The following is a 21,332-nucleotide window of genomic DNA, read 5'->3' on the forward strand; positions in this document are numbered from 1 at the left end:
GTAAACACAATCAGCGACAATTAAATTTCGGTTGTCTGGCAGTGTATTTATGTTGCAGAATTCTTTGTAATTCTAGAAAATTATATTCTATTATTATTATTTTTTGATTTTCCGATGGTGGCCGAGGCTGAATAGAAAGCAATTTTTCTATTTGTAGAGCAAAACACCAATAAGTACAACGAAAAGGCATTATTCTGTCAACAATAACTTCAGGCAACTACACATCACTAGAAAAATAGGGTAATTTTATCTATGGCATAAGGTACTATTATTTGTGGAGTGGTAGCTTAAATTTCCATCACTTTTGTCTTTTTTATTTTGGACGGCAATGATAATGCTCGGTCTGTTTTATTGGATAATAAAACGAGTTTACTTTTTTTTGTAAAAAATGTCTGCGAGATTTCTTTTTGGGACTTGTAGCCATGTTACAGTCAATAGTTGTAGGGAACTTAAACCAAATGATATCTTTTGAGTGAGATAATAAAGCTTTTTATTGTGTAGTATTTATTTATAAGTATGATAAGATTAATATTTATGATATTACTACAAATATTTTTGTTGTATATGCTCTACAGCTAATAAAATGTACATGACGACATGTTTTAACAAAGTGTATATTATTGTATTTTAGAATGAGGCAATCAATTACTGTTTAGAGAACTGCCCATTTTAACAATTGGAATAAACTATGTCATTTTGGAAGCTGATGTAATTTGGAAAGATATATATTAAATTGTGTTCCTGAACAATTTTCTATTCTTGTCAATTCTAAAGACTTAAAAAATAAAACATACACACAATATGTCAAACAACAATAATAATTCAGAATGCAAGTGCTCTAAATACTTTTCTAATAGCATGAGATTTGTTTTGGTGTCTACTCAAACACTCAGAAGACATGCACAACAGGATACTGTGAGACAATATCAGTCAGAATCTTCTTGTAAGTTCAAATTTAAAAAAATTATTATTGAGACAATTTTAATTAAATATTTATTTTCATATAATATAGCCTCAGTTGTAGAAGTAATGTCGAATAACAATGACATAGAGATTGACTTTGAAGACAATATTGATACCGAAGATTAAGTTGAAGGTATGCATAGTATTTTTATTAAAGTTTTATAATCATTTATAATATCTAATAATTTGACTTTTTTTACCTAACAAAACATCTGAAGTCTTACCTCTTTTTGACATTGATTCCTTGTTTGATTCTGAAAGCAAAGATAAGAGTGTCATTAAAGCAACCATTTTGGATATTTCTGACGATAAATCTGATGATGTTAGAGATTAGTACAAGAAGCATATATAAATCAATAAAGTCAACAAGTATTGATTTTTTTCAAATAGAGCACTTTTCTTTATCCAATATGCCAGTCGATCCTACTCATGCTTTCATTGCTTCTTTTGCTGCCTTCTTCATATCCAAATATGTTGTCAATTCTGGTGGTGCTGTTCTATTGAAGTTTCTTAACAAAGTATTGGCACACTTTGGATAGTCTTTCCGTCTTCCCCTCAGTATAAACAGTGTCAACTCTATGACTGGTCTCAGTGACATGACTCAAGGTATCCAGCGGTTTGTTGCATGTGGCAATTGTAACAAAGTATACAAAGAGTCCAATGTTGTTCCAGAGTGCTGTAATTTCGAGTGACTCTCTGGTAGAGAATGTGGAAATACTCTTTTTTTTGCAACATCAAGAGCCTTGACTATCCCCAAAAAGATTTACATGTATAACTCCATAATCAAAACATTGTCTATCCTTTTTTGCTGCCCTGGATTCGAAGACACCATTAACCATTGAAGAATCAGAGTGCAAGTTCCAGGCATGATGTTTGACATTTACAATAGTACAAAGTGGAACAGTCTGAAGGATAGCAATGGTTTACCATTTGTGAATCATGAGTGCTCCATAATGCTTACCATGAACATTGATTGGTTTCAACCTTTCAATGGGGTCACTTACTCTTGTGGTGCAATATATCTTTGCATCAACAACCTGCCAAGATTGGAACGGTACAAGAAGGAGAATGTTGTTCTCATTGGTCTTATGCCAGGGCCCAAGGAAGCAAAGTCAAGTGAGATCAATCACTACCTCCATCCCCTTGTTGCGGAACTCAACTAGTTGTATGGCAGTGTAGTGATGCCTACCATACAGTGCCCATCTGGTGCTCTTGTCCGTGCTGCCCTTCTTCTTGTTGTCTACGACATTTTTGCTGTCTGTAAGACTTGTGGGTTCACCTCTCATTCAAGCACATGTGCATGCAATAAGTGCAACCAACAGTTCCCTTGCCTTCCAGACTCCAATGCTGTGAACTACTCTGGGTTTGTGTTTTCTGAGTGGGTGCCTTGCACTGATGCCGAGTTGTGGAGAATGGCCAGCAGTGATGCACAGAGAAAGAGATTGGAGAAGGAAAATGATGTCTAATGGTTAGAATTGCATGACCTGATTTATTTTAACCTCGTGGAGTGCACTGTCATCAATCCGATGCACAACCTGTACCTCAGAACAGCAAAGAGGATAATGGAGAAATAGAGATTTTCAGGTCTCATCACAGATGCACACTTGGCCGAAATACAGTTGGATGCTGACAAGCTTGTACTGCCAGAGGACTACACGCCATTAGGGACAAAGATCAGGCGTGGCTTCCCATTCATGAAGGCCGACAAGTGGAAGTTGTTGTAAATGAGTATTGACTACTGCTGTAATTGAGAATAAGTCTGAAGAAAATAATATAAGGCCTCAGCTATTCCAGTCAAAGGTGTCTACCGATTACTTTATTATTTAACACACAGGTTTAGTGTGCATGATAGTGATTATATTTCATATGATGATATCCTCATAATATGGGATATATCAGTGGATTATTATAAGCATAATTATAACTCATAAACACATTTACTTTTGATGTTAATACTTCATTGGGACTACACACATTTATATAATTAATCATACATTAATTATCCCAAGATCACATTGCTCTGATTAAGGCTCAGATAGGATTGATTACCTGACCCCAGTTATATAATTTTCCCAATCCAAAACAATATAAATAGCAGTAGTAGTTCAGTGTAGAAACCTGATCAAACTTTGATACAAAATCCTTTCTCAATAAACAAAGCCTATACAAGTTCTCATGAATCTTCGTTCCTAATCTCAAATCTTCAATTCTTCCTCTTAAAAACTTCTTCAACTTCAACCACCACAACAGAAGTCTTGGTGCTTGGTGTACTCTCCTGTTCTCCTGCGTGGTCGTCTACCTGAAGCTCATCTTGGTAACTGGACAACGTTTGTTAATGCATGCCAGTACCTTTCAATGCCAAGCATATCCATGGCTCACCTTGATGAAGCCCATCAATATTTGGAGGCTTTCTGCAGAGAGTGCGAGAAGTTGTATAAAGCCCTGTTCCTTTTGCCAAACATGCATCTCCATCTTCATCTGTGAGAGACTGTACTGAACTTTGGCCTGGTTTATGGCTATTGGCTTTTTAGTTTCGAAAGATGCAATGATATCTTAAAAAACTATGCAAAAAATAGAAAAGACGGATTTGAGGGAACCTATATGAAGAAGTATCTTGAAGAAGCATACCAGAGAGATCTTATTCGCCAAACTTTGCCAATAATTTGACCTGAGCATTTGACAATCATCCTTGAGCTCACTGCATTCACTGCTAATTTCATAGCCACTTCCACTTCCACTGCCACCTCAATCCAATTCGATATCAATGCTTTTCTTGATGTTGTGAGGAGAAAATAAAGCAAAATATAATATAGACAAAAGAATTTGTGAGAACTTGTGTAGGTTGTTTATTTCAAAAGAAAAGTAAAGAATGATCAAATTCAATCGTTTTTCTACATGGAATTATCTACTGATATTTATATGTTTTTCTAATTTGTAATTCAGTGTGTGCTTAAGTAATCTTTATCATGATGAGTCATCTTCCAGGAGTATTGTTCTTCTGGAAAGATCTGGAAAGACCAATTGATATGATACTTCTCCAGTCAGATCAGTCCAAGAGTTTTGGTAAAGAAGAGCATTTATGATATTGGTAATATTTTAGTATTCCAACCCAGATACTTGGGTAATGTTTCATAATATTAAATAGTTGTAATTGTAGTCTCTCAATTAAGTATTTGTATAATAAAAGAAATATGTAGATGAAATATAATGATGCCATATATATAATGTATATGTATTTTTATATCCCATGTCATGGTGATAATAATAAATAATCAATTATATGTATGATGATCTGTGTATTAGATAATATCATAAAGGGAGATCCGTTTGACTGGAATAGCTGAGGATATTATTTTATCCTTCAGTCTTACTCTCAGATTTAGCAGTAATCAATACTCATTCACAACACTTGATTCTCCTGAGATCAACTTTGATATTGTCAAGGGAAACGAGCCTTTGCCCCCTTCCGCACTTCCTTTAGCTCTAAAGGGGGAGATTCCTATGAATGAATCTGAGTATGAGCATTTGTTAGAATACTATTGCGAGACATACAATGATCAAACTCTTGTTCACTATTGTCAGGCTGGTCATTCCGATAATTTTATTAACAATCGGATACAGAAGTTTGAATCAATCAATATTCTTGGGCAAATCTACAAGAGTAAAACGAAGAATCAGCGCAGGTCGTTCATGCAAGCCTTGTTTGAGACAAGTGATGGTAGAAGTACCAAGCCGTACACAGGTCAAATTCAGTACCTCTTTGTCAATACTGCTGTAAACTTGTTTGCTGGTCATGCGAGCCAGCATGTATTTGCATATGTATGATGGTACAAGGAAGTTTTACTTCAGCCCAGAGCAGGAGAAGGAGTTGAGGTGAATGAGGTGGGGTTCGAAGATGACAGCATGAACAGCATTCTCCCAGTGCATAGAATCTGCTATCCAGTCGCAGTAGGCGAGCCCCTTGGTCTAGAAGGCAAAGTTCAGATGTGTGTAGTTCCTTTGCCACGAAAAATATATATTTAGATTCAAATACAAAAATAAAACACATATAAAAAAGAAATATTAATTAATACAGACTAATATATATAGCTGCACGTTTATTTTTTATTATTTGTATAAATTTTTGTTTGTACTTGGCATGCTATACATACATCTGTATACATCATGCTAATCCATAAACATAAACAAGTAGAAAATAGACTCTAAAATAGTTGGCAAGAAAAAAATGATTTATTTTGAAAAGCACCAATCTGGTAAAGTGACTGCCAAATTCTCGGAAATGCTCACTTCTTTCTCATAAGGGATGTACTTTTTCAAGCTTTCTGAAATTTTCTTCAAATGGATAACAGTAAGTTCATCAATAGTACTAATAAACGTCTGGAGCTGGTTTAAAGAATAAATAGTATTAATAAAGTATTATTATTTTCTTTAAAACATAAATAGATGTTTAACATTACCTCATCAGTTCTCCAGCTGGAATGATATGCCCGCACTTTGTTATTTCCATCCAACTCACCATCAGATATCACATCAATAGAAAGAATATTTCCGCAATCATATCGATTCTTGCCCGTCATGAATAGCCTCTGTGTATGTCTGGTACGTGATAATACAACGGTCAAGAAGCTACCAAAGAATATTGTATTAAAGCATTAAATCAATAGTAAATTAACTTTATTTTAAAACTTACGGTCTTCTTTCTGTTGCGTCTTCTTCCAGCTTTATTTCTAGCTATAATCTTCTCTGTTGAGGTCCAGAAGACTCGCACTTGATTTTGGTAGTGATTCTTTATTATATTCATAATGACACTCTTTGACACATTTGTGCAACATCTTTAAGGTCTCAGGTACTTGAAGAGAGCCAGTGCAAGTGTCTTGTTATACTTATTGCCATACGTGCCAGTCATTGACCATGCTGATCTATTATTATTCTCAGCAACTTTGAGCAGGTCTGTGCTAACAAAGTTCGGTTTCTTGATGTATCTATTGATAAGTTGCTATAAAAATAGTATTAGATATATTAATCAGTAATGTTATTATTATCAATTTACTTACAGAAATCAAGGGATGATGTTTCACTCCAAGGTCAAGATCATCATCCATAGAAGAAGAAGAATCTGCTGGTACAGCAGAAGGCATCACGGAATTTTGGCTGGTCATTGACTTTTTTATTTCGGCATTTTCAGTCATTAGCTGAAGGACTGAGTTCTTCAAAAATTCATTTGTCTTGTTGGACAAATCCAGATCATTCTTCAAATAAGTTATTGCATCAGTCACTCCTTTTGCATTTTCTTGCAAGGATTGCATCGACACATTGTTGGCTGCCAACAAGGTAAGGACGTGATCCATTGGGGTCACAGCGACTTGAAATTCAGGGGCTGTGTCAACTGCTACTTCTGGCGTTGATGTATCAATTGGAGCAACAACCACTGCAAAAACCATTGGGAATTATTATAATAATAGGTTTTGATTATCAGGATATTTTGTCACATAAAAATGAATTACTCGTAAATATTAAGGAAATCATAGTTGACAAGTTATTGAATAAAGTGTCAAAAATAATTGAATATTATCTTATTCCAAAAATAAAAACTGGGAGTTTAGGTATAATGTCTGTGTATCAACTGTTCTCGGGGATCAATTATATAGACTATTCCAAATGCAGAACAATGTATTATCTACCGCTGATTACACCTGTAATTTGATGTAGGCCTTGTTTTTGTAATAACAGGCGTAATAACAGGGCACTTCTTTAATGTTTATTGGCTAAATGAATTGAAGAAAAAATTCTCATAGGTGCAAATGCTAAGCACGAGTTACTCAATTGGATATTGTTTTGTTTTGAAAAATGGTTTTTTATTTGTTTTTATTTTGGATAAAAAAAGCCTTTTTTTTTGGCAATAATAAGAATTCTATATAGTATTACTATTAAATACACTAATCTGTTATATTGTATTTCTTATAAATTTTGTTTCGGAATTTTTTGAATTAATAAACTCGGATAGTGAGTATATATGCTTACTGAAGCTATTTAATTAAAGGGAGTAGAAAGATACTTACATACTGTTAGAATAATTTGTTAATAATGGAATAAAACACAGATTTATATTATCAAAAGCTATGAGCCGATGCGTCATTCAAGTATATATTACAAAGAAAGGAATATAAAACATATACATACATATTTACTAAAGGAACATGTCTTGTCCTTGAGTACCGGTCATATAAGAATGTGAAGAACCATTTCAACTATAAAAAAGGAGAGTGAGAATGCTGATATAAAAAAACAAAACAAAATAAAAACAACACAATAATAAAATGAATAACACGTACCCTTATATTCTTTAAATGATTTGTTTTTACTGACCATATGTAAATCAAAGGTGAGCTATATTTAAAGTAGATGTTAGATATTGTTTTTAATACTGGGAAGAAGATGTTGATATAGATATATACGTACATGCCACCAATATGTTTTTGTGTTTTTTTTTGTCTGCACCAGTTATATCAGAGAAATATATGTAATGGCTATTTAAAGTAATTTATAGTTAGTAAAATAATGATATATTTAATAGTAAAGTACCTCTTGTATAATGAAAGACACCTGCATCATATGTATATATTAAGGGTGCCTAAAGTGAAACATAGTAGGATTAAAAGAGTGTTATTTTTATTAATATTATTAAAGAGTAGAGAAAAACAGAAAAAGGTGGGAAAATAAAAAACAGTGTTTGAAAAAGCCGTAGACCCTGAAAAAGTTATTAGACTGTTTCTCTTACTTTGAAAAAAAAATTGTCTACTAATTATAGCTTTATATGTTTCATAAAACAATTGTTACTTACTATATACCTAAAGAAGTTGTTTTCTAGCTCAATTTTTTTCAAAATAATATATTTCGATCTCCTCGATCATTTAAATAAAGAAGTATTTACACACTCATACACTTGCTCAACTTGCTCGCTTAATCATTAACATAATTGTTTAATTACTCAATTACTCTACAATTCTTTACGTGTAAAGTACTCTCTTAAAAATTTATTAAAATAGAAATATCAAGTAATATATACCAGAAACTTATTATTTTATTATATAAAAATACAGATAATGGCTTCAAGAACTAACATCAACCAGAACGCACGTACCAATGGATCAACATCTAGGCCATTGATCAACGCAGTCAACACTGGGCATATAGAATCGTCAAATCCAATGATTGCTCCTAGACCAGAAAATATGTCAATTCCAGTGTCAGAGTTTAATGATGTAGTCAGTCTTCTCGCTACACTCAATGACAAAATGACAGCTGTTAGTTCCGATGTTAGTGAATTGAAAGGTAATTAAACACAAACTATATTGTTTTCCAATAGACTGACTATTTGAACAGTACAATGCCAGGTGGGTGCTCAATCGACTGGCATGCAAGCCGTTCTGGATTCTGATATGGATCCTCAGGACATCATAAGCAGCTCAAGACACCCAAAGATCTCAGTAAGCTCAAATACTAAAATTATAAAAACAATCTCCCTTTAAATCTAACATCAATATACCTTTAATAGAGTATTATTCGGGGGCGGTAAGAGATATTAATCTTAAGACAGATGATTTGGAGTTGATCAGAGAGAATGATGATAAACCAACTTGGGATGTCAATGTTGGTTTGTCTGACGAGTTTAACAAGAATCTTGCAAGTGATTTGATGCTTTACATTCGTCGTCAACCTGTAGCAGCCATGGTACCACCAAAAGAGCTATGTGGTATAATTGTAAACAGCTATTACAATCGCTTGGCTGCTAGTAAGCTTACTGAAGAAGACAGACAGACAAACACTACCTCAAACAGAAGAGGAAATAGAAAGACTGCTGTAAGCATTTCTATTTATAATAATTCAATTTTGACAAGTATACTTAAAATATTATATATATTGTAGCTTAATAAAAGGAGAAAAAGAACGTACACAAAGCATAAGGATGCCGTCACTGAAAAGTTTAATCAGGATTATAATGGCGTTTTTTACAGAGATGCAATGTCTGGTGATGAGACAGAAACCGATACTTCTGTTGTTGCATCTCGTCCTGATTGGCGTAGTGATGAGGTAATGTTTTATATAAAATGGTTTTTCTGTTGTTTGATTCCTGATGTATATATACATTTATAGTTGAATACCATGTTTAACTTTCTTGATGAGCTCGCCAGAGATGACTTGGGAAAAAGAGCAATGCAGTTGAAGTCGCGGAGTCATGTGTTAGTACACAAGACAATTCCTCGTGGCTTGGTCACAAAAATGCCTACGTGGTCAAAACGCATATAATAAAATTTCTGTCTTTTTAGTTGCACTCTTTATTACATCTCTTTTTATGTCTATGAACTATGTTATATATTATTATTATTATTTTAAAAAAAAGATAGAGTATTTTATTAAGCGTACAGCTTTCTTGGCAGAGGAATAACAACGACTTTTGCCGCACCACTACCAGACACATGACTTCCAATTGCAATTGGCGACAAGATGCGGTGGACAGGCAGAATGTTGTCGTAGTCATACTTCAGAAATTCTGGCTCATACAACTCGATGCCCTGCTTGATTCTAGGTTGATGGCGAGGAATTTTGTACCACTCAACGAAGGCAAATACGTGTTGGGGGTTGTGACAAGGGGAAAGGTTGGTGTGCGTGAGGTTTGGTGTAAAATCGTGCAAGAACAAGTACTTAATACGACCAGCATATCTTTCCTCAGAGTCTCCACTTTTTTCAATAAATTTCGCTTGTATATGCAATCCTCTCACGACCAAGCCTTCTCCACCTGTGTAAACTTGTCCAAGAAGATTGATGGACGAAATCTTCTGGATTCGGTCATTCACAAACCAACAATTCCTGATTGTTGTCTTGGCACTGCAAAGAGAATCATCATCATACTCAATTTTATAGAAATCAAGCAGACAATCATACTCGGATTTTCTCATTGTTGTTGGTGGCTTCAAACACAATGGTAGAGCGGAAAGAGGTAGAGGTTCGTTGCCAAATGTTTGCTTTGAAGGCTTTTCAGCAGATTGTAGGAACGTTGGCAAGTGAAAGAATGATGGTATCAAAGGATGTGGCGAAAGTGCAGGATTATAGATTTTACGACCAGACAGCTTGAGAAAGAGAGAGAGGAGTAAAGGGCTGATAACATTTCTGAGATGCGCTTGACAAAAGTCACCATTGTAAGAACTCTCAAGAAACCTTTTCATGTAGGTATTCTCGAACCCACTCTTCTGGTTTGTCTCAAACCCTTTCAATACACCATTATAGCGCTCAAAGCTAAATAGCCAAAATCCATAAATTGGCCCAAAGTCCTCAATCATTTCTTTTAGATGGAGATGGAGATGCATGTTTTGCGTGAATACATCTGGTTTATAAAAGTCTTCACAACCAACACAGAACTCCTCCAAACTTTCGTGAGCTTTTTTGATCCCATTTTTGGTGATACTTGGCTTCGTCAATTCTCTGCATGCATTGACAAAATGGATCCAATTGCCAAGCAGATCATCTCGCAGGCGTGTCTTAAGCAGAACAGGAGAGTATATCAGGCACCATGATTTCCACTCATCTGCCTTCATAAATGGAAATTTCTTTCCAATCTTTATCTTCAGAGTCGTATACCCTACAGGGAGTACCATTCTATTAGCCTCTTCCTGCATCTCTACAAAATCTTTGTCATCAAGCAAATTGTTTGCAATCCAAATATCCATCATTCGTTTTGCAGTCCCGAGAAAAAGGTTGTGCATGGGATTGATAATGGTTGCACGCACTGGCTCAAAGTACACAAGTCGATGAAGCTCAGACCAACGAACACCATTCTCAATCTCCAATCGCTTTCTCTCCGTCAATGTCTTTGCATTCTTCCACAGGTTTGCATGTCTGCGATTTTCTTCTTTTGTGCGGCCTACCCATTCCGAAAACTTAAGCCCAAAATAGTTTACAGCAGTGGTCCCATCAACACGAGCAAACTGACAATTGCATTTGTAGCATGCACATGTGCTGTTGTGAGATGTAAACCCACACGTCTTTCTTGCAGCAGGGATGTCGCATGCAACCATCAACAGAGCAGCATGCACCAGAGCACCTGAGCAGTTATATGTATCAATTGTGATACCTTTATACAATAGCATAAGTTCATCAACAAGAGGACGCAAATAGTTATTGATCTCGTCAGTGCTTGCTTCTTTAGGTCCAGACATCAATCCAACAAGAATGACATTTTCTGCCTTGTTCCGCTCTTCTCTCGGCAGATTGTTAATTGTCAGGTATATCGCACCACAAGAATATGTTACTCCATCAAATGGTTGAAACCAATCAATGTTCAGTGTCAATAGTAATGATCGTTCCTTCGAAACAAACTGGACACCATCCTCATCCACTAATTCGTTCCACATCTTTCCATCATATACATTGAATAAAGTACCATCAACTTTTGGTTCACGATTCCATCTGTTGATCATACTTTCAAAAGAAGGACGTGTAAACATTTTTTTCAAGGTAGTTGTCAACGAGTTATAAACAAATGTGCACTTTGGAATCATGGCGTTCTTCATACTAGACTTGTACAGATCATTCTTACAATGCATCTTACTACCAACTCTTTTGAAATTGCAGGATGTATGTGTGTTGTTGCTGTAATCGTACAATGTGTGACAATTACTGCATGCTACATATTTTGATATGCCGTTTGTCAAGTCATTGTATCCTCACTGGAAAAAAGTAGAAAAATACTGATATGTATATATGGGCAAACGGTACTGGAATAACGTGATATATCATAGTTGATATTTTTTTCCACTAGGTTTTAAGGTCATCTAGCACTGTATGTGCGAGACTTACAAACACTACAGTATATGTAGATGGGGGGTTCCGCAAGTAAGGTTTGGTAGCACTTTTGATATACTCGTTATGCTTAATAAATAAATAAAAATATTTAAAACTACGGATTTATCTCGGTATTCTTGACACAGAACAGGAAAGGTCAAAGACAGATTACATCATGTATATTGCTCCAATGGTTTATCTGTACTACACCTCACCTTTACTGACCACCTTTACTAACCACCTATACTGACAGTTCTTTAAAACCTCCAATCATCAACAGCATAAAAACACGTCTTTAAAATTATGGACCAGTAATATGTTCTTTATTTATTTGGTTTCCTGTTCTTGTTAGGTTGGTAATGGTTTACGCTTTTATTTTTATTGGAAAGAATAGAATGTTTCTAGGTTTCAAATCTAATAAAGCTATTCTATATCCTCAGCTACTTCTTGCTCGGCAAGCTTGTTATATTTGGGATGAAAAATTTTCTACAAAAAACAAATACCTGAAGAAAATGAGGTGCTCGTTACCTTTTTTTAGGGGTAAGAGCAGTACTCTTTGAGAATAGATAAAACATTAGTGATGGGAGTGCGTGCGTGTTTTATACTGCAAATTTTATGGACTAATTAATACTTACATTGGAAGTACCCAGTACAAATGGACAAAGAAATAAAACATTTACAGTAAAGCACGGGATTATGATTTCTTTGACTATAAAACGATAGGAAAGAATTAATTTTTGTGAATTGCGTGATAGAATGATTGATTTACATACCAAAGGCAAAAGATTTCTTTGCAGACCAAGATATTATCTGTAAAGTGGTAATATCGTCTCTAGTAGAGAATATACATTAATATACAGTATAAATAATATTATTGTATTTATAGAAGTAAATAAAAGGCTTACCATGGCAATGACGGTAGCATGGGATGGAAGTTCTTGAGGAATGGCACGTTCGTAAGAGGGATGTTTATCTATAATAGAAATTATATTCAGTTAGATAAATATTAAAAAGAAATAGATTAAAATAAAATAGAATATTACTGTGTCAATATCCGTGTTTGATTGTAGAGAGTATTTTTGGCGATGTGGCCTATATTAAAGAAAGAAAAAAGTCAGAATGATTGTATGGAACGATGACATAAAGTATATTTACTAACCCTGGCTAATCCGGATGACTGTTGTGAAGATGGCGCATCAGAATGAGACGAAGAGTGAGTTTCTATGACATTAAAATATATTGTTATTTTTTAGTTATACATAAAGAAGTATATATTTCTTTTAAAACAAAGAAAGTGCCTTACCATAAAATCTTGCGAGTGTAAAGAGTGAAGAGAGAGAAACAGAGAGAATACCTATGACAGACAAAAAAATTAATTCTTTTGTTCTTTGTAAAGAAGTATTTTGAACCAAAAACAATCTTACCAGAAAAATTTGCAAATATAACAAGAATTGAAAAGAGAGAGAAAAGAGGGAAATAACAAAAAACGAATAAAAAAAGTAAAAAAAAAAATCTTAAAAAAAAAAGAAAAAAGTGTGTTTAAAACAAAAGACTAAAATGATTTCATCAAGTCCCAAAGCAATATGAAAACCGATTTACATCCCAGTCATTACAAGAAGTATTAATAGAGACTCGTATATCAAATATATTTTGAATATGTATAATAATCATACCTTTCATATAATACACTTTCCCTTGCTCTTACTCTCTTGCTACTTACTACACTTATACTCCCAAATCAATACACTTGTTCTAACAATTCAAGTATGTAAACTTGATACGATTTATTTTTAATTAAATTTACATAAATTTAATTGTAGAATGACAGCAATAATAATAATATAATCTGAAACTAATCATTATAACCTTTCATTTTATTATATTCTGTAGACAATGACTAACACAAGACGTGAACGCGCAATTGCCCTTCGTCCTGTTGAGATTACCAATCAGCAGCTTATGGAAATACTTTCTACTGTGAGAGCTTATATGTCTACCGTAAAAGGACAGATCGGCAATGTTGAGCAAACTCTGGTCAACATGAATGGCAGAATTGGCGTTCTTGCCATCACCAGCACCAACACCATCAGTGCCATAGATAGTTTGGCCAGAACTCCCCTTGCTGCTCCTGTGAGAGCCGAACTCACTGTTGCTTCACCTGTTGTCATCTCCAACCATGAGCCTACCCATGAAGAATCTAATGCAGTTTATGTGAGTAACATATTATAAAATATTTTATCAATTCATTTTCTCATGATTTATTTATCAGGCTCATATTCACAACCTTATGTGGAAACCCAAGCTTAGCTTGAGAACGCCAGAAAATATCCTGGCCAACAACCTCAAGCCCAGATGGGATACAAATGTTGCTTTCAACAAATCTCCCACCAGGGAGATAGCCGAGAGACTTCTTTCTAACCTTGAGCGCAGGTTTGGTTCCTCTAGTATGAGATGGAGTGACCTCCGAAAGAGGTTGCACACCAACTTCACTAGTAGAACCCGTCATGAGAGAATGTCTGATGATGAGATAGTGGAAACAAATGCTCTTACACGAAGAGCAGCCCATGCAGATGATGTGAGTATTATGCTAATATATATAGTTTATAGTTGAAAATTAAAAATAAAAATAACAAATTAACAAAACTTATTACTAGAATGAGTGTCGCCGTGTACTGGCCTACAAAGACAATAAGGAGGCAATTGATCTTGTAATGCTCAGAGACTGTGCCAACACTCTCCAAAAAGCAGTAATGTCAGATGGAGAGTCTGCCAATGAAATGGACGAGGATGGCATAAAACATGTCATTCATATTGTACAACCAGGCTGGAGAAGCGATGAGGTAGATTAATTTGAAGTAATACGTTTGTATTGGTGTATTATTATATTGAGTGAATTATTAACGAATGTATTTCAATGCAACCATTTCATTGCACTTGTTGACACTTATGCTGTCCAGGCCATGGGGTCAACTGCTAATCAAAGGATCCGTAGGATCACTACTAGTGTGTCCAACTCAGCAGTCCCAGATAACATTAGCCCCAATTTTCCTCGGTGGGCTCTTAGAGACGGGCTCTAAATAAAAAAAAATGTTTCTCTCTTTTTATCTACGTATTACTTTTTACATACACAATACTATCAATATATATAGGGAATTTGTTCTGTTTTTTTTTGTATAAGAAAAGGAAATTCAAGTGGGGGTTTTTTTTTATTTTAAGCATAAAGCTTTTTTGGCAAAGCAATTACTAACATCTTACTAACATTTCTACTTGTAGTAATCCTGGCTGTAGCAATCTCTAAAAAGATGCGGTGCACAGGTAAAATGCAATGGCGACTATCGGGGGAGAAGGTGGGGAGACAAAACTCAAGACCGTCATCCTCACGCGATCTATCAGAGGAAGTATTAAACCACTTGATATATGCGAATACATGTTGATGATCATGAACCATGCGAGTCAGGTGGAGATTGCTGTTAGAAGGGTGTGTAAAGGAGTGTGTGAAGAGATACTGTATTTGTCCAGCATAGGCTAGGGTATTTCTACCGTCACTACCAACAAACATTACGCGGACAAGAGAACCACAACTAGCTGAACCGTTTTTACCACGGTACTGTTGACCAAGTAAGTCAATGAACTTCAACTTTGTGATTTCATTGTCAACAAAGGAGTTTGTGAGCGTGGCATATTGGTAACTGACAAGGTCGGGAAGATCATAGGATGTTTTGTAGTGCTGAAGCAGATGGGCATAGTCGGTTTCATCCATCAGTGATGATTTTTTTAGCTGAAGAAAAAAAGTCAAAGGAGGGAGAGGTTCGTTACCCTTTGGAGGAAGATGTGGGTTGGACGATGCTAGTAAGAATGATTGCAATCGGAATGGATGGGAGGAGAGAGTAATGACTGTGGTGGTAGGTGTGAATTTCGGAGAAAGCTTTGAGAGAATGTTGAAAAAGGGGACGTGGCTAGAACTTTTCAGAACAGCATTGGCATAGTCACCCTTGAATGCGTTTTGAACAAAACTTCTCATATATGTTGCCTCAAAACTATCTTTTCCATTTGTCTTTATATGCTTCAACAGGCCATTGTATCTCTCAAACCCAAAGAGCCAGTAACCGTACATGGGTCCAAAATCACGAATGGTCTCGTGAAGGTGGAGGTGCAGGTGCATGTTGCAGGTGAGGATGGTGGGAGTGTAGAGTTTGGTAGCCTTTTTGCAAAACATTTCCAGATAGTCGTGGGCGCTGTTCACTTCATCAAATGTGATGCTTGGTTTGATAAGATAGCAGCATGCACGGACGAAATTCATCCAGTTGTTGTACATTTCAAATGGTAGAACACCATGCAGCAGAACAGGAGAATACACCAGTACCCAGGATTTCCAGTCGTCGGCTTTCATGTAAGGAAAGCCTTTTCCAATCTTCGATGTCAGCTTTGTATAATCCCTCGGAAGGACCATTGTCTCTGCGATTTTTTCCATGGCAGCAAACTCTTTGGCTCCAATCGTTTTCTTATCGGCCCACCAGTCCATCATTCTCTTGGGCGTCCCCAGGAATAAATTATGCATGGGATCAATGATCGTTCCACGTACTAGATCAAAGTATCCAAGGCGTTGCAACTGTGACCATCGAACACCATATTCGACCTCCAGCTGGTGCCTTTCTGAGGGTGTACTCGCACTCTTCCACTCCTCAGCATGCAACCTGTTCTCTACACCGCTACGAATATTCCAAAGCAAATAATCGAATCCACTGAAGTCCATCTGATTTGTGTTGGGCAATCTGGGGAACTGGGTTGTACACTTGTAACACGCACATGTACTATTGTGGGCTGTAAATCCACTTGTTTTCCTGGCAGCAGGGATGTCACACGCAACCATCAGCAAGGCAGCACGGACATTAGCACCAGAAGGGCACTCGTAGGTTGGGACTCACATTCCAACACACAACTGCTTCATCTCGTCTACCATGGGCTTGAGATAGTTATTTATCTCCTCGCATCTTGGCTCCTTGGGACCAGGCATCAAACCAACCAGAATTGTGTTCTCAGGCTTGAACCGTACCTCTCGAGGCAGATTATTTACAACCAAGTAAATTGCACTAGAAGAGTAACTAACTCCATCAAACGGCTGGAACCAGTCTATGTTGAGTGTCAACATCAATGAGCGAGGACAAGCAACAAACGAGACACCACTTGCATCCTTCAGCTCTTTCCACATTGCTCCATCGTATACATCGCACATAGTATCAACAATCTTAAGCTCCGTGTTCCAGTGATGGATTTGCTCTTCAAAACCAGAACGAAGGAAAAGAACAGACAAAGCTTGCTTGAGGGACTGGTACAAGTATGCTCGCTTTGATACCAGTGCACCTGAAGTTGACTCTTTCATCAACTTACAACCACAAGGAGAGCGTGCACCAACATTTGTGAAAACACAATGGGGAGGTACGGACATGTTTTCTTCATAGATGCAATGGCAGTTTGGACATGACACAAATCGCTTGATGCCTTTGGTGATAGATGAAAAGCCAGTCATTTTATGTAGCCCAGCCAGACTTTCGGGAAGTTGGAAATCTTGTCCATAAATCTTCAAGAGCTCGTTGATGAACTCAATCAAGACAACAGAACCCTTATTGACCACGTAACAAGATGCAAACAGTACTGTAAAAAGAGCAATAAATCTGTGCACTGGATTCTCGGGCATACCAGAAGCAGCAAAAGGGTCTTTTTTTTTAAAAAAAAAAATTAACACACATTTTTTTTTAGTTTTTTTTTATGTATTTAAAACTGACCCTCATTGTTAAACTCTTCAACATAAATCTTGGCAGTGTCTTCTTCGCCATTGTCATCACTGTCATTGTCATCGGTTGTGTCAGACTCATCACCATTGTAGTCATTACCAACAAAGACGTCATTGTCAAATGTTGAGATGGCATCCGAAATAGGTGAGTTGGCCTGACCGTCCATTGCTTCCACAGAATCGGATTGATACGTCGGGATTACTACAAATATGGAATATAATAGTTTATTATTAGTTTTTCTTCTGCGTTTCATATAAAAAATGTCTTACTTTCAGTATCTACTTCCATGCTTCTCTTTTCAGCTATGTTTTTTAAAATGATAAAAAATAAAAATAAAAGCGATTATTACTCGGTAGACAGATAACAGCACTGAATAAATTATACAACTCTTGAATATCTCAGTACCTTCAAATCTAGCTCTTTTATTATGACGCTGAGCAGTACGTCTCGATACTCGGGAAACTCCTTGATCATTATTATTGCATCTGGTGCAGTGGCAATCAGTGTTGTGCATTTGAATAGAAGGAAACATAGTGTATGTATTTTGAATTATAAAATAAAAAAGGAAACAAGAGTGCTACAAATATTTCATTTGATATGGTTTTATAGTAAACCAAAACGTATTTTTTATTTTATTTTTATTTTATTTTTATTTAAGCCAATAGAATACATCAAAACTACACCCCCAACTTGATGAAAAAAAACTGCTGAGATGAAAAAAAATCCTGACATATCCACTATGATCCGACTACCTGGACAATATGTTAATTGTCCTTATTTTTCCAGTGCCTGTCATTTTCCTCAAACCCGGAATGCTTGTGGGAAGTCGGAAATCCTCTCCATAATGTCCAAGGATTGTATTTATGAATGTAATCAAAATTACTGCGCCTTCATCCACAATGAAGCTAGAAATAAATATCACAGTGAAAACCGCAATTACTTGATGCCAAATATTCTCTGGAAGGTTTTCTGTAGACTCTGTAAGTTATCATAAAATAATATTAATTTTTTGTTTCTTTAATTCAAACCTTTTTTCTTCAATCATAGTTTATTTTTAATATTTACCCTGTTCTTGCTCTCTGTTCTGTTCTTCTTGCTCAAATTCATCCGACGACTCATATTCAGACTCATACTCTGAGGTATACTCCTCTGTTTCAAAAAGAGATTCTTCCACCAAAAGAGGTAAGTGGGTATTGACATACTGCTCTGGTGAGGGTGCACCATCAGAGTAATTATCATCTATTGGTACCGAGTTTAAATAGAGTGCGCATTGGGTATAAAAAATAAAATACTATTACATTCAATATGTTCTTCAATTTGATCTACGTCCATATCAGCTTCACCAGTGTTTACTTCGGCTGTCAAAACTATTTGTTCTAATGGATTAGAATACATCATATAAATAAATGAAAAATTGATAACTTAATTTACCATTAATGGTTTTATCTATATTCCTGTCATTATCATTCTGGGCATGACGCTTGGCAGTTCTTTTATCTGTTATGGTGTATCCAAGAGGATTGCAATTGCATCTTGTGCATTTGCAATGAACTTCATCGGGATTGGCAATGGAAAACATTTTTTCACTTAATTTTTTTTTAATAATAAAGGAAGTGTGTAACAGCCGTTGCTTATTATAATTGTCTTTATTATTTTGAAAAAATACTCTCAGGGACTCTGATATATATTAGGCCAATGATATGTCTTTAAATATATTCTCACTGCTAAACACAGAAAATGACCTGGGTTGTAATTTTTTGGCTACTATTATCGATAATTCCAGGTAAGTGGAATTCAATTATTTTAAGGTGTTTTTGCAGTGAACACCTGCAATTGTGCTATTAAGAACAGCATTCATGCATAGGTTGGGTTGGCGGGGAGCAGTAGGAATACGCTTTGTCATTTTCTGTTAATAAAATAAATATTAATAATTTTCAACTAATATTGTATAATTCACTACACTTGTTATATCATATTTAAAATTCACATACTAGTAAAGAGGATAAGCAGTGCAGATTAACTCTCTACCTTTCATTTGATAATTAAGCACATCTCCCAACCACTTGATCCACATTTAGACAACTTCTTTTCTAACTCAATGAGACACAAAGTAGTATTTCAAGATGACAGTAGTCATCTTCTTTTGGAGTATTACTTTTTACAGCCCGCATTTTGTCAGGATCAAACTGGATTTTAAGACAAGACTTTTTTTTTCTTTTTTTTCTTTTAACGACATCTATTATTGATATTTTCTTTGTTTCTCTTTTGCTTATGTTTTTACAATTTCACTTATAATTTTTTCTTTCTTTTATAGCTCAATCAGCAATCTTACAGGGACGACATTTTCAAGATGGGGCACTACCTTTTTTTTGCCGGACTAATTCGTTGTGACTACTTGTCTGAGGTTTGAGGTATTTTCTCCAATCCTTCAGAGCAAAACGATGTGTCCTGAAATTCTTAACTCAATATTTAAATATAAAACCTTTTTTTCTATTCTATACTCATCTTGTAAGAGCTACTAATCAATTGCACTTAAAAATATTATTTTTTCTTGGAGATAGTAAAGAGATTACCTTGCTCATTGCAGATTAGCAATTAGAAAGCATGATGTTAATAAGTATTCTCTAAAAATCACTTCAATATGAATCCTATCAATAAAGAAATCTGCTTTTTCAATGGAAAGGAACATTATCCTGTCCAACAATCTCTTCCTGTCTCACTAGTTAATGGTTACAGTGACATGACAATGGCAATTTCAAAGATGCAGGAATATGTACTTGCCAACAATTTTGCACTTGTAACTAGAGATAGTAAACCAACTCGAATGTATTTGAAGTGTGCCAAGGGCAGTCATTATAAGAACACACAGAATATTGAAGACAGTGAATGCAAGAGAATTCCGTCTAGTAGAAAGACTAGATGCCCCTATCTCTTGAAAATATCATACAAAAAGGCTGCTAAAGGATATCTTCTTTTGAAAGCCACCAATGAGATTGAAGGCTACCACAAGCACCCTCTTGATGATGACTGCCTGGAATCTATCTTGAAAGGTCGTTTGTCAAAGGTTACTGTCGATGATACTAGGGAAATTATGAAGCTTGTTGAGACCAAAACCAAGACTTGTGAGATCCAAAAGGCGATCAATGAAGAGGATAATGTCAGCCATAAATTGTATGTGAATGGCATCAACAATATCAAGGCTGCTTTTGCTCGTGCTACTGCTTCCACTTCTCAGGATGCAGGTACTGAACTCATTAAAACCATGGAAGCTAAGAGATATCTTGTATGCTATGACACCGGCAAATATGGATCTCTTGAAAGAGTATTTTTCTCACACCCAAAGATGCTAGAAAGAGCCCGTCACTTCCCAGAAGTCATGGCTGTCGATGCCACCTACTCAACTAATAATTTGGAAATGCCTCTTGTATGCATGGAAGGTGTTCATAACCTCAGGAGAGACACTCTTAAATCGTTTCCCATTGCCTTCGCCTGGGTTTCGAATGAGAAACAGGAGACCTACGTTTGGTTCCTTGAGCAGCTCAAGGCACTTGTTTTTGAGAATAAGAAAAGCAGTTCTCTATTTGTAACAGACAAATGTATGACCTTAATGAATGCACTTGACATTGTATTCCCAAAAAATGTCAAATTGCTATGCTACTGGCATATGTTGAATAGTGTTGAGAAAGCCTTCGCTGGAAAACTCAAGTCAGTTGCAGAGAAAGAGGTCCTTATGGAGAA

General features: G+C 35.7%; 11 protein-coding genes across 11 annotated transcripts; 5 read left to right on the plus strand and 6 right to left on the minus strand.

The window, feature by feature from the left end:
• Nucleotides 1-801: 801 nt before the first annotated feature.
• On the plus strand, nt 802-1,089 carry PHYBLDRAFT_144774 (hypothetical protein; the record flags this gene model as incomplete). Its single annotated transcript, XM_018431282.1, has 2 exons — nt 802-943; nt 1,013-1,089. The coding sequence occupies 2 exons, from the start codon at nt 802-804 to the stop codon at nt 1,087-1,089; spliced, it is 219 nt and encodes a 72-aa protein (XP_018292367.1).
• Nucleotides 1,090-1,373: 284 nt separating this feature from the next.
• Nucleotides 1,374-3,630, plus strand: PHYBLDRAFT_144775 (hypothetical protein; the record flags this gene model as incomplete). Its single annotated transcript, XM_018431283.1, has 8 exons — nt 1,374-1,457; nt 1,503-1,651; nt 1,853-2,079; nt 2,143-2,423; nt 2,538-2,683; nt 2,798-2,861; nt 3,214-3,443; nt 3,495-3,630. 8 exons carry the CDS (start codon nt 1,374-1,376, stop codon nt 3,628-3,630), a joined length of 1,317 nt encoding a protein of 438 aa, XP_018292368.1.
• Nucleotides 3,631-3,932: 302 nt separating this feature from the next.
• PHYBLDRAFT_144776 (hypothetical protein) lies at nt 3,933-4,986 on the plus strand (the record flags this gene model as incomplete). Its single annotated transcript, XM_018431284.1, has 3 exons — nt 3,933-4,026; nt 4,304-4,737; nt 4,798-4,986. The coding sequence occupies 3 exons, from the start codon at nt 3,933-3,935 to the stop codon at nt 4,984-4,986; spliced, it is 717 nt and encodes a 238-aa protein (XP_018292369.1).
• A 207-nt stretch (nt 4,987-5,193) lies between these two features.
• Nucleotides 5,194-5,540, minus strand: PHYBLDRAFT_144777 (hypothetical protein; the record flags this gene model as incomplete). Its single annotated transcript, XM_018431285.1, has 2 exons — nt 5,194-5,346; nt 5,421-5,540. 2 exons carry the CDS (start codon nt 5,538-5,540, stop codon nt 5,194-5,196), a joined length of 273 nt encoding a protein of 90 aa, XP_018292370.1.
• Nucleotides 5,541-5,797: 257 nt separating this feature from the next.
• Nucleotides 5,798-6,404, minus strand: PHYBLDRAFT_144778 (hypothetical protein; the record flags this gene model as incomplete). The annotated part of the gene is made up of 2 exons (XM_018431286.1): nt 5,798-5,959; nt 6,018-6,404. The coding sequence occupies 2 exons, from the start codon at nt 6,402-6,404 to the stop codon at nt 5,798-5,800; spliced, it is 549 nt and encodes a 182-aa protein (XP_018292371.1).
• A 1,662-nt stretch (nt 6,405-8,066) lies between these two features.
• Nucleotides 8,067-9,270, plus strand: PHYBLDRAFT_167746 (hypothetical protein; the record flags this gene model as incomplete). Its single annotated transcript, XM_018435708.1, has 5 exons — nt 8,067-8,295; nt 8,347-8,450; nt 8,521-8,823; nt 8,890-9,054; nt 9,118-9,270. 5 exons carry the CDS (start codon nt 8,067-8,069, stop codon nt 9,268-9,270), a joined length of 954 nt encoding a protein of 317 aa, XP_018292372.1.
• A 107-nt stretch (nt 9,271-9,377) lies between these two features.
• On the minus strand, nt 9,378-10,724 carry PHYBLDRAFT_167747 (hypothetical protein; the record flags this gene model as incomplete). Its single annotated transcript, XM_018435709.1, has 1 exon — nt 9,378-10,724. One exon carries the CDS (start codon nt 10,722-10,724, stop codon nt 9,378-9,380), a length of 1,347 nt encoding a protein of 448 aa, XP_018292373.1.
• A 1,501-nt stretch (nt 10,725-12,225) lies between these two features.
• Nucleotides 12,226-13,482, minus strand: PHYBLDRAFT_144781 (hypothetical protein; the record flags this gene model as incomplete). Its single annotated transcript, XM_018431287.1, has 7 exons — nt 12,226-12,288; nt 12,438-12,511; nt 12,576-12,612; nt 12,708-12,775; nt 12,958-13,023; nt 13,106-13,156; nt 13,476-13,482. The coding sequence occupies 7 exons, from the start codon at nt 13,480-13,482 to the stop codon at nt 12,226-12,228; spliced, it is 366 nt and encodes a 121-aa protein (XP_018292374.1).
• Nucleotides 13,483-13,695: 213 nt separating this feature from the next.
• Nucleotides 13,696-14,879, plus strand: PHYBLDRAFT_167749 (hypothetical protein; the record flags this gene model as incomplete). The annotated part of the gene is made up of 4 exons (XM_018435710.1): nt 13,696-14,013; nt 14,072-14,377; nt 14,457-14,642; nt 14,760-14,879. The coding sequence occupies 4 exons, from the start codon at nt 13,696-13,698 to the stop codon at nt 14,877-14,879; spliced, it is 930 nt and encodes a 309-aa protein (XP_018292375.1).
• A 134-nt stretch (nt 14,880-15,013) lies between these two features.
• On the minus strand, nt 15,014-18,126 carry PHYBLDRAFT_167750 (hypothetical protein; the record flags this gene model as incomplete). Its single annotated transcript, XM_018435711.1, has 5 exons — nt 15,014-16,383; nt 17,191-17,517; nt 17,586-17,795; nt 17,864-17,896; nt 18,000-18,126. 5 exons carry the CDS (start codon nt 18,124-18,126, stop codon nt 15,014-15,016), a joined length of 2,067 nt encoding a protein of 688 aa, XP_018292376.1.
• Nucleotides 18,127-18,342: 216 nt separating this feature from the next.
• PHYBLDRAFT_167751 (hypothetical protein) lies at nt 18,343-19,173 on the minus strand (the record flags this gene model as incomplete). The annotated part of the gene is made up of 4 exons (XM_018435712.1): nt 18,343-18,572; nt 18,660-18,833; nt 18,893-18,970; nt 19,026-19,173. 4 exons carry the CDS (start codon nt 19,171-19,173, stop codon nt 18,343-18,345), a joined length of 630 nt encoding a protein of 209 aa, XP_018292377.1.
• Nucleotides 19,174-21,332: the final 2,159 nt, after the last annotated feature.

Source organism: Phycomyces blakesleeanus, assembly GCF_001638985.1.
Source record: "Phycomyces blakesleeanus NRRL 1555(-) unplaced genomic scaffold PHYBLscaffold_9, whole genome shotgun sequence".
Classification (NCBI taxonomy): Eukaryota; Fungi; Mucoromycota; class Mucoromycetes; order Mucorales; family Phycomycetaceae; genus Phycomyces; species Phycomyces blakesleeanus.